We start from the raw sequence: 11,351 nt of genomic DNA on the forward strand, positions 1-11,351 counted from the left end.
TCTGTGACCAGGGCTCCCTCTTTACTCATCCTCCTCTACCTATCTGCTGCCTTTGACACTGTTGACCACTCTATCCTTTTTCACCGCCTGCTCTTGTCCTTAACTAGTTCCGATCTTACCTTTCACAGCATCTCCACTTTGTCTCCCCAAATGGCATCTCCTCCAGCCCCTGCACTATTTTGTGTGGTGTTTCTCAGGGCTCTGTCCTTGGATCCCTCCTTTTCAATATCTATATGCTCCCTCTTGGTGACATCATCTGCAGACATGGGGTCAACTTCCACATGTATGCGGATGACACGCAAGTCTATCTCTCTGCCTCCACCCTTGACTCCAGGACCACTGCTGTCCTGACAGAATGTCTGTCAGACATCAGGTCCTGGATCAGAGCTAACTTTCTCCAGTTGAACATCAAAAAGACCGAGGCCCTCCTGATTGGCTTCCGTCAGCGCCTCCTCACCTCAGGCATTGTCAGCTTCACCGGATACGCACTTCACCTCACTGAGCAAGTCGGGAATCTTGGCATCTTGTTTGACCCTCAACTGCTTTTCCACCCCACATCCGTGCCATGACCCATGCTGTTCTTCTCCCACCTCTGCAAAATAGTCCGGCTACGCCACTCCTCTGCCCTCAGACCGCCAAAACCCTCATCCACACATTTATTACATCCAGGCTCGACTACACCACTGCCTGTCGGCTTTCCCAACTCCTCACTTCACAAGCTGCATATCATCCAGAACTCTGCAGCTCGTGTCCTCTCCCACACCAGGCTCCGTGAGACCTATCACCCCCGCCCTCACCCGACTCCACTGGCTCCACAGCCCACAGAGGATAGAATTCAAAATTTTCCTCAGCTTCAAAACCCTCCACAGCTTTGCTGTTTCCTACCTCTGTGCATGCTGACCGCATATCAACCTGTCTCCGCTCCCTCCGCTCAGCAGGCTCCGGCCTGCTCCACATCCCTCGCTCGGCCACCCCACCATCGGCGGTTGGGCCTTCAGCCTCTCTATCCCCACCCTTTGGAACTCCATCCCACAGTCCCTTTACCTCGCTCCCTCCCTTTGCCTCCTTCAAAGCAGGTCTCTAGACCTTCCGCTTTGACCGCATCTTCGGCCACCCTCCTACTCCTATCCTCACTACCCTCCACTGCACCTGATCTCGGCCCCCTGCTTGGTTCCAAATCCCTGAATGTCCAGTGCCTTGCGATGTCCTTCTGACCTGAAAGCTGATATACAAATGTAATTTATTGTTGTATATTAAACAAAACTGCTAATTCTTTCTGCTACCTTTAACTTCAGGGTTCAATGAAATTCACATTCTTGTGCATTAGAACAAATGGGTGAATAATTGGATAATTCCATTGCAGATTTTGGTCAAAATCAATGAAAGTTTTTTTTCCATTTATTTAAAGAATCTATGTAGTAAGTGTGTACCTACCTGAGGCACTACAGTGCTTCCCATCTGGCTGCAGCTGGTAACCAGGCAGACACTCACAAACCCAAGACACTGGATCTTGTAGGACACAGATTTGGCTACAACCACCATTATCTAGCGAGGTGCAACCTGAAAAAGTTTAAGACAATTATACTAACACTTGTAGCCTATGATAACTTTGCATAGCATTAATGCATCAATCTTAATAGTGTTTTTATATAACTTTATAATGAGGGACAAGCAGGAGACCAATGCCAGTCGAGTGAGGGGGAGTGAGGAGGACAGAGAGGTAAGGAGACGCCAGGGAGTGAATTGATTTGAACACAAGTGTGAGGATCTTGAAGTCGATCCGTTCGGTGATGGGGAGCCAGTGGAGCCTGGCCATTTGCTGAGATGAAGTGGAGGCGGTTGGTTAAGTTGGACTCGAACCATGCAAGTGAAGTTCCATTAAGGTAGATGAGGGAGGAGGGGCGGTGGAGAAGGATGGTGCAGTGGACTGTGTCGAACAGGGCAGAGGGATCCAGGAGGATGAAGAGGCAGAGGGAGCCCTGGTCACAGATAGAGAGAATGTCGTTTGTGACTTTGACTCGTGTTGTCTCTGTGCTGTGGGCAGGGCGAAAACCAGACTGCAGGGGCTCGAGGAGGGAGTGGAGGGAGAGGTGTGACCGAAGTTGACCAGCAAAAATACATTCCAGGACTTTAGCAAGGAAGGGTAGGTTGGAAATGGGACGGTAGTGTGAGAGGTTAGAGGGATCGAGGATGGGTGTTTTGAAAAGGGGTGTGATGACAGCGTTTTTCAGAGGGAGTGGAACAGAGCCAGAAGAGAGAGACTGGTTGACTGTGTCGGCCAGCAGGGGGTAGAGGAGGGGGAGTTGAGTGACCAGTAGGTGGATGGGAAGGGGGTTGACGCAGCAGGTGGTGAAATTCCCCTGCAGTTGACTAGCACAAAGCACAAACATCTACAGTTGACTAGCACAAAGCTAGCACACTCCAGGCCTAAATTCCACTGAGCATGAGGCTGCAAGACCACTTTGACTTAAATTTTAAATTAGTTACATTACATCATATAAAACTTCACACTCATCAGCTTTATTAAATATAAATTACACATTAGAAGGGTACAATTCACAATTACTGGATAATCCATTCAGGTCTAAGTTAAGTAAACCATCAATATGTCAACCATCGTGTACTTCTATATAAAACAATCAGAAAAATATATGTTTATTGCTTGTAGTGATCCAGCTTTGAGAAAGGCATTTTCAATGGCAAAGCCAAATTTGTGGTGAAATTACTTCATCTGCTCAGATACAGGACAACCTTGTTATAACACAATGGTCTCGGTCCATAATATCAGACCCTGCATTAAAACAAAGCACAAAATAATGTCCGACTTCCAGGTTGCTGGATCACCGTTGACAACAACAGCAAATTGCATTTATATAGCACCTTTCACATCAGGAGGACATGTCAAAGCATTTCACAAAGCAAACTGAGAACCTGAGCTGTGGGTGTGAGGAGCTGAGGAGGATGGGGGGAAAGATAACCAAAAGCATGCTCATAAAGAAAGTTCTTAAGACAGGATAGGTCTTAAGGCACACTTCCTGTGCACTGTGTGTACAACCAGCACACAAGAAGTGACATCTGTGATGACCTGATGATCCCAGAAGTCAGCCATTATTTTGTGTGGGAAGCAGGCTGACTCTCGTCAGAAGCTGGATGTGTACCACACTTCTGGTAACTGTGTGGATCCACAGATCAGCCATGTTAAAAGCACAAGTTAGTGAAGAACAGGATTGCCCTTTATACTTTAGCAGGGATTTCAGTCAGTGAGACGTAAATAAGCTACACCTTTAATTTTCACTGTCCAGTTCACTTTTTATAGTTTTTCGGATATTCATAGTCAATATGTATAGAGTCAGGGAGATCTTAGTCACTTAAATCTCTCCTCAAATTAGGAGAAGCAAAGGAAGGAGGGGAAAATTGCGCCCTAACATTTTGTGAAACCAATTGGGGAAAATAGAGGAATACACTTTGAGCTCTGAGAGAGACTATATACTCTGAGCGGGGGGATAATTTCACATTCTTTCCAGGCACTAAACAAATGTATTGTATTGCATGTATAATGCTAAAGAATGAAACAAATATATCAAAAAACCTACAATCCTCTAATCTTTTAAAGGTCTGACAATGTTTTGTTTTTAAATTTGTTTAAATGTACCGTTCTTTCTGCAGGCAGCTATTTAAGTGCTGCTAGGACGATCTCCAGAATGATATTAAATGCTAGCCTCAATCTCACTGACCTTCAACTCTAATCACTCAGAACCTTGAACCCGATTAGCACAATTTAAATCATTATAGCCTATTCATTTCAATCTCTGGTGGTATTATCTGCAGACAACTCACTGCAGATAAGGTCTCATTCCAGCCTTGGTTCAAATATGATATTTTGTGATTCACGATTGAAAAACAAAATCCTAATTTTGAAGAATGTACCTAGAATTGTATGAGAAGCCACAACATGGAAGCAGGACATTCTGTCAAACTAATCATTTAGACTCATTTAAAAAGCAGTTTGATGCAGCGATGTGGGGTGAGGGTTCTGGAGGAATGAGATCAGATGGGACGAATCACCTTTTTATCTAAATCAATCTTGTGGTTTGTGGTTAACTCTGTCACAAGAGTTGAGCCCAAAGCCGCTGTATTTAACATTGAACCCAAGGAGTATGGTATTGGAGTACCAGTTTGCAGGATACACATTTAATTCTTCTTTGGGGTAAGTCTGGTCTATGAGCTCCAAATCTTCCAAATTGGGCTTGAACCCACAACTTTCAGAATCAGAGGCAAGAAAGGGTGAGTCAGGCCCCAAAATTGAAACAATGTGTACGGAAGTGGTGAGTATTTTGTGATGTCGAAAAGTAATATACCTGAACATATTTTTCCATCAGGTCCTAAAACAGATCCCTGTGGACAGAGGCAGGTTGGTCCTTCAGATGTCTGGGTGCAATCATGGCTGCAGTCAGCATTTTTCGAACAAGGAACAGGAACTGGTAGATAAAGAATGAAATGGAGTAACAATCAATTGTTTTTTTTTATGAAATACATGATATTCATAACATGGAGTCCTGTAGCTCAGTGGTTAGAGCACTCGCTTTGCAAACGAGAGACCTGGGTGCAATTCCCAGCAGGATGAAACCTTGGGCAAGTTTCCTTACTCCACACACCTGATAATAATCCCACAAAAAAACAATAATAAATTGATCATTTCAATCCACGATTGTTTATGGACACTGCTGTGCGCAATTGGCTGTGCATTTTGCCCACAAATATACAGTCAATTCACTTTACAGTCTATTATGTGAAGCACTTTGAGTACATCAAATGCAACGATTCTTATTATTATAACGGAAACGGGGTTGGGGTCCAGTGTATGTAAATCCAAAGTGTGGAAGTGGATCAAGTCAGAATGAACTTCCTGTTGTTAATAATAATGATAATAATCCTTGCATTTGATATAGCGCTTTTTACGTTGGGAGGACATCCCAAAGCACTTCACAGAACACACTGTAAGGTGAATTGACTGTACTTTTGTGGGCGAACGCGGCAGCCAATTGCGCACAGCAATGTCCCACAAACAGTCGTAGATTGAAAATGACCAATTTATTATTGTTTTTGTTTTTGGAGGGATTATTATTAGACGTGTGGAGTAAGGAAACTTGCCCAAGGTTTCGCCCTCTGCCTGGAATTGAACTCAGATCTCTCGCTTGCAAAGCGAGTGCTCTAACCACTGAGCTACAGGACTCCACATTATTCCACCATTATTGTTGGTGGGACACATAATTGTTATCTTACAAGAGTCATTATTTGGGACTTATTTGGAACTCAGAGTTGCCAGTTGTGACTCCTGCTACAAATATTACGGTTTGGTTCTCCATATATTTCCTGCCTTTTGGATATGACATTAAATTGGCATTCCATCTGCCTGTTAAAGGTTCCCCGGCACTATTTTTCTCAGTGCCCTGATCAACAAATCCCACTGCCGACCCTTCCCCCCAGCACCCCCACATCAAAAAAAAAGGCTACCGCTTTGTGACTGAAGACATTGCTGTGCACAAATTGGTTGCCACATTTGCCAACAAAATACACAGTCACCACACTGTGAATCTTGTAAAGCGCTTTGAGACGTCTTGACGGCAAATGTTAGGATTATTATTATTTACTGAATTAACCTCTTAGGCTGTTTCAGTGACATATTTGCTTGAATGGGAGCAAGCACTTTAGCATGGAAGGTGTTTCAGAGAAGGTTGACCCCGGAAAACACAGTGCAAGATGAGTACATACTTGTAAGCTGATCCAAAGAATTATTGCTGTATAGAGAACCGAGTCCAGCATGTAACTAGTGCAGCCTAGCAGAGCGGGAAATAACTCCTGGACATGCTTAATAACTTGAAGGTTTTGTCCAGGAGATGATAACACAAATTATATCTTTTTTTGCTACAAGTATTTGTTCCCCATACAATGGTATGTTCAGAATAATATGTATCTGGATGAGCGTTAGTATTATTCCAGAATGCCTAACAGTTCTCTTTATGATTGATTTTGTTCAGCATAATGCAAAAAACTATGTGTAATGCCCATCTGTGAGCTTTGTATCTGAGTAGTTTAACTACCATACCATAAGAAATTAGACATTAATTATCCAGTACAAAAATATTCCCACAAAGCAATCTCCATTATTTTGTGTTTTCACTCCACAAAATAATCAAAACTGCAAATAGTAATGATTTATTGACTTTCACTAAACCATGCTTAGTTCCATTGCACATTGAAGATATCAATACCATACTTAGTGAAATGTATTGCATATAATGATAAAATGAATAGTTAATTAAAACAATTGGGTGATGTGATATTTATATACAGACTATTATAGTGCCACATGGTAAGAAAGATTAGTCTAAGATCTTCCTTTATGTAACTTGGGGATTGTGTGTTCACTCAAGCAAAGGTTAATCATTTCATAGTCCACGTGCTAATTTAAAACTTTAAATAGCTCAGTCAATGCAAGAGAGACATCAGCATTCAAAATTTGAGCTTGAGCTTCATGCTAATTCATGTCACAATTACAGGCATCTCACATTTTATTCCGTTTATTATTAGGATAATTCATTATTACTTCTGATCATTTCAGATGCAAAAATAAATGCATCTTTTATGTGACTAGAGGGAGATCAAACCACTGACACATCTGGAACTTTGAAAATGTGTTTCTTTGCAAAAAAAAACACAATCTACTTTAGTATATGACATAAAGTACATTTCTAAAGCACTTTCTTAGGGTAGTTCTAAATTCTCAAATGTCAATCACCATTAATGTAGAGAACCCCAAGTTTTGGCACAAAGTCAGATTGATGCCCCCAAAATCTTAAATTGATGCTACAATTGTAATTTAAAGAAGCACTGTTTATTGTGCATTGTAATGAATCAGAAAATAACACAAGAGGGTTTGAACAGTGCAAAGTGTGTAATCAAGGGAGCATATGTATTGGCCATATTCAGCTGACATTATTGATTAATCACAATGTTAAATGTTCATGTTTCCCAGTTTCCCAGCTCAAGAAATATTCAGCGTGAAATCCACATATATTCAAATAATGTAAGGAAATTCCTGAAAATATTCTGCTATACCTAGATTCTTTCTAATTCCAAATTTGGCCCCATCTGCTGTCAATTACTACTGTTGTGTACTCAGTCTTGCGATGTGCAAACATGAGCAGATGTCTATCTAGACATAAGAGAGTGTTCCTCTAGAGGCTGGTACATAGCATCCCTTGGTAGATGAAAATCTGGGGGAATTGTTGGTTAAAAAGGGAAATCTAGAAGGATTTAACATTTAATAGCGCCTTATCACCTTGACATGCTTGAAAGCGCTTCAAAGATCAGTATTATTAGGTGCAGTAGCTGTTTTTGGACGCGAACATTATAGCTCATCATGTTTTGCATACAGCCATGAGGTGAATGATCCATTAATCTGGAGGATTGTTGGCCAGGACACTGGAAGAAACTCTTTGAATAGTAAAATGAGATTTTTAACATCCACGTCAAGAACAGGCAGACGGGACCTCGGTTCCTTAGGATTTCTCACTATAGCACAACCTGCTTCGTAGGAGGCTATTGGTTGAATTCATTGCTACTCACTCTTACAAACATCATTATAATGTATTTGGCAACTTCTTAAATATAGGGTAGTTCTAAATTCTGAATTCTTAATCCCCATTAATGTAGAGACCCAAGATTTTGGCATGACGCTTTTGTGAAATTCGCTAAAGTTCATATTGCAATAACCAGTGAAACAAATTTTCATATCACAGCAATATAAACAATTTCTACAACATCATTATCTTGTGACAGTCATAGTTTCAAAAAATATTTAGATATTTATACAACAAAAACATTTTTTGCTGATATTACTGAGTTATTCTTTTGCATCACTTGAAACAAAATGATTTTAGAACAACTTACTGTGGCAGGTTTTCCTATCAGGCAGGAGTACAAACCCTTCTGGACAGTTACAGTAATAAGAGCCTGGCGAGTTCTCACAGCCCAGTGTGCACCCATGGTTCCAGAATGAACATTCATTGACATCTGCATATAACAAGGATACACAATATTAATTATAATAATCATCCTCGTGTTTGCAAGAGCGCCTTGTTAAAACTGCCGTGGCTAGATGCGCTACATAAAACACAATTCAATGACAATTTCAACAATCTACCATTGTTAGCTTTATTGACCCACTGCAGTGAGCGAAGAGGTCCTTTCAGGTTACAATACCCGAGCAGGACAACTTCCAATTTTACGTGATTATACAGAGTGTATATATATTTTTAGAATACATGATACATGAATCTTATCCAACCAAAATAGTTTGTTCACGTGAATACTTTTTTTCAAATTTCCAAATTGGTAGTTTTTTACTCTTGCATGGCTTTGTATTGTCTGCCAATTAAATTTGTCAAACATAGTGATACTCCTTACCAATTAGTTTTAGTGAGGCAGGAAAGACCTTGAAGGAGATCTTTTAATTTGCTGCCAAGAATTAGTAGGCTTACCAATTTTTACTGATTCAGAGGACAGTATGCAGCCAGGAGGTGAAGGACTATTTACACTGTATTGCAAGATCTATTTAACCAGTTATGTGACAGTTCAAATTACATTTCCACAAAACAGCTCAAAGAACTTCACAGGATTTACTGTAAAGTTTAGTGAGTGCATATTTATAGGTGTACTTATATCAAGCTGAGGGTGTTTTCAGAATTAATATGTTTTTAGAGCTTAAACAAAAACTAGAAACCAAAAAGGGAGGGAACTTCTCAGATTAAAATAATGCACAGATTATGATTACTAAAACAGATTTTAATTTTTTCTTGTAAATTGTAGATTGTTTCAATCACAACTGGAATTCAAAACAAGTAGCAAATTAAATTATTTTATAACTTTAACATTTCAAATTTTAGTTTTATACCAGTGCAAGTTGTTGTTGCTGCTGTTCTATTTACTTCTTAATGTTTTGCAGCAATAAAGATCAATGTGCTTAGACAAGGATCCCATCCAAATAGCATTTGACCATGGAAGCATACATTATATTAACAGGAGGTGAAGGACTATTTACACTGTATTGCAAGATCTATTTAACCAGTTAGGTATAGCAAGTTTACCTTGACACACTTTCCCGTCTTGACTGAGGATATAACCGTCCTCACACTCACAACGGTTTTCCACTGGGTTTCTTTTGCAAATGTTGTTGCAGTCTTGTTTGGTAGGATTGCATTTATCTTTTTCTGCAGTTGTGTGAAATAGGGCATGAAAATATCAAAGCTTTAGTTTCTGCAACAACTGGCATGAACCCTTGCAGTAGAATGTGAATGTAATTATAGCATTACAGTACAGGGCTTTTTTTCAAACGCAAACATACCAGTGTTCATCCAACTTGAAATTGGATTTTTCATCTTCTTTTCAATTTCATAGCATCAACATTTAAGAGAATACCAGATTCTCTTCAGGTTGGTAAATTTACTGAACATGGCTGGGTGGGGGAGAGGAGTGGGTGTATGATTCATGGTATTAATTTCCCATTATACAAACATAGCAAAAAAATTGCTACTTTAAGATATCAGCATCAGTTGGCCTCTACTGTATGTATAGCCCAAAGCCCCAGAGATTTATGAGATCTCAATCCCATTGGTTTATCTTTTGATTAAAAGTCATGTGTCTGTGTGTTATTAAGAAAAACAGTAATAATAGTTTTGGTTAACATTTCTGGAAATTAGAACGGTTAATATCTGTCACTAGAAATGGGTAATGCTAAAAAAAATACAATAATATTTCATTATAACCTTCATGTTTTAAGATGGTAAATAATAATAATAATAATCCTTGCATTTGATATAGCACCTTATCACATCTTCAAGACGGTCAAAGTACTTTAATACTTGCATTTTATACAGTCTTATTGAGCTGTCGAAACATTTCAAAACTATTCACAGGATTTACTGTAAAGCGTAGTAATAATAATAATAATCTTGCATTTGTTATAGTACCTTATCATGTCTTAGAGACGTCTCAAAGCGCATCGCAGAATATACTAAGCGCTCTGAGACGCTGCCCAACGTGGAGGGCGCTATATAAATGCAAGTTGTTGTTGTATTGTAAAGTAAATTGACTCTATATTTTGTGGGCAAAATGCGGCACCCAATTGTGCTCAGCAGTGTCCCACAAACATCATGGATTGAAGTGACCAATTTTTTTTTTTTTTTTGAAGGAATTATTACCCCCGGAAAAGTGATCCGCCAATCGACTACCAACCGGTTACTGCTAGATAAACAAAGTTGTGTGGAGTAAGGAAACTTACTCTTTTACCCAACATTTCACCGTTCTTGGAATTGAAGCCAGGTCTCTTGCTTCCGAGACGAGTGCTCCAACCACTGAGGTACAGGACTCCACAACTGTGCATTTGAGTATTTGTACACAATAGTCAATTTGCACATAGCAGTATCCCAAAAATGGCAATTTAGTGATTAACAAATTTATCTGGGGATTGTTGGCCAAGATACTGGGGAAGGCACCCTTCTCATTGACCCCATTTTGTGCTTTTGAGGTGAGGGAGGTTTGTGGTAGGAATTGAACCACTTTTTCATGTCAGGCAACCAAGGTCAGCATCAAGCACCAGTTCATTGACAGTACTACCAAGTGGAAAATAATGATGTCTCTGCCTCTGGAGAAGTGACGCCCCCCACACCACACCACCACCCATTGCATCAGAGTGAATGTTTCCACACTAATCATATCAATAGCATCTCTGAATGAGATTGTCAATTTACAGGCTGTTTTATGCTTTCAGTTAGGCTAGTTAACCCAAGTTTATTTCACGTAACATCTTACAGTCAACAAAAATGATAAACTTTTCTGTTCTAGATTTAAACAGCATGAAAGATGATATGTAACTGTAAATATTGTATTGAGGTGAAATTATTAATCTGTTGCACAACACAGTCCCAACCCCCAACAGCATTCAACGTGTACAAAAATAATTAACCAATGGCTGGTTCCCTATGCAAATATTTCCTTTCTCCATGTCAGTGAAGGGAATCAGTAATTTTTTATGGGGAAGTCACGTTGTTATCACTTTGGGACTGAAATTCCAGTCAAAGTTAACTGGAGAGACTTTGACAATGTATATTTATAATGGGGAAATTTAATTCAAGCTAACTTAATTAATTATTAAGATTGCCTTTAGTGGCCAACATTGCACATGATGCTACCAATAAAATCAACAGGAATTTCAGCTCTTTTATGTGTCTTTTCTTTGTCTCTGTCTTTCTCTATCTCTCTCAGTCACGTGGAACAAACCGTCCTATCAA

At 39.8% G+C, this 11,351-nt stretch overlaps 1 protein-coding gene across 1 annotated transcript in view; it reads right to left on the bottom strand.

Annotated features, from left to right (window-relative positions):
• egf (epidermal growth factor) overlaps window positions 1-11,351 on the bottom strand; it is a 57,235-nt gene that overhangs the window by 19,924 nt on the left and 25,960 nt on the right. The window contains exons 8-11 of the mRNA XM_007896994.2: window positions 9,150-9,272; window positions 7,954-8,076; window positions 4,359-4,478; window positions 1,435-1,560 (exon numbers count right to left, since the gene is read on the bottom strand). Coding sequence (XP_007895185.2) covers window positions 1,435-1,560; window positions 4,359-4,478; window positions 7,954-8,076; window positions 9,150-9,272 — 492 coding nt within the window. The remainder of the gene's footprint in view (window positions 1-1,434; window positions 1,561-4,358; window positions 4,479-7,953; window positions 8,077-9,149; window positions 9,273-11,351) is intronic.

This window comes from Callorhinchus milii, unplaced genomic scaffold, assembly GCF_018977255.1.
Source record: "Callorhinchus milii isolate IMCB2004 unplaced genomic scaffold, IMCB_Cmil_1.0 Scaffold1, whole genome shotgun sequence".
Lineage (NCBI taxonomy): Eukaryota > Metazoa > Chordata > Chondrichthyes > Chimaeriformes > Callorhinchidae > Callorhinchus > Callorhinchus milii.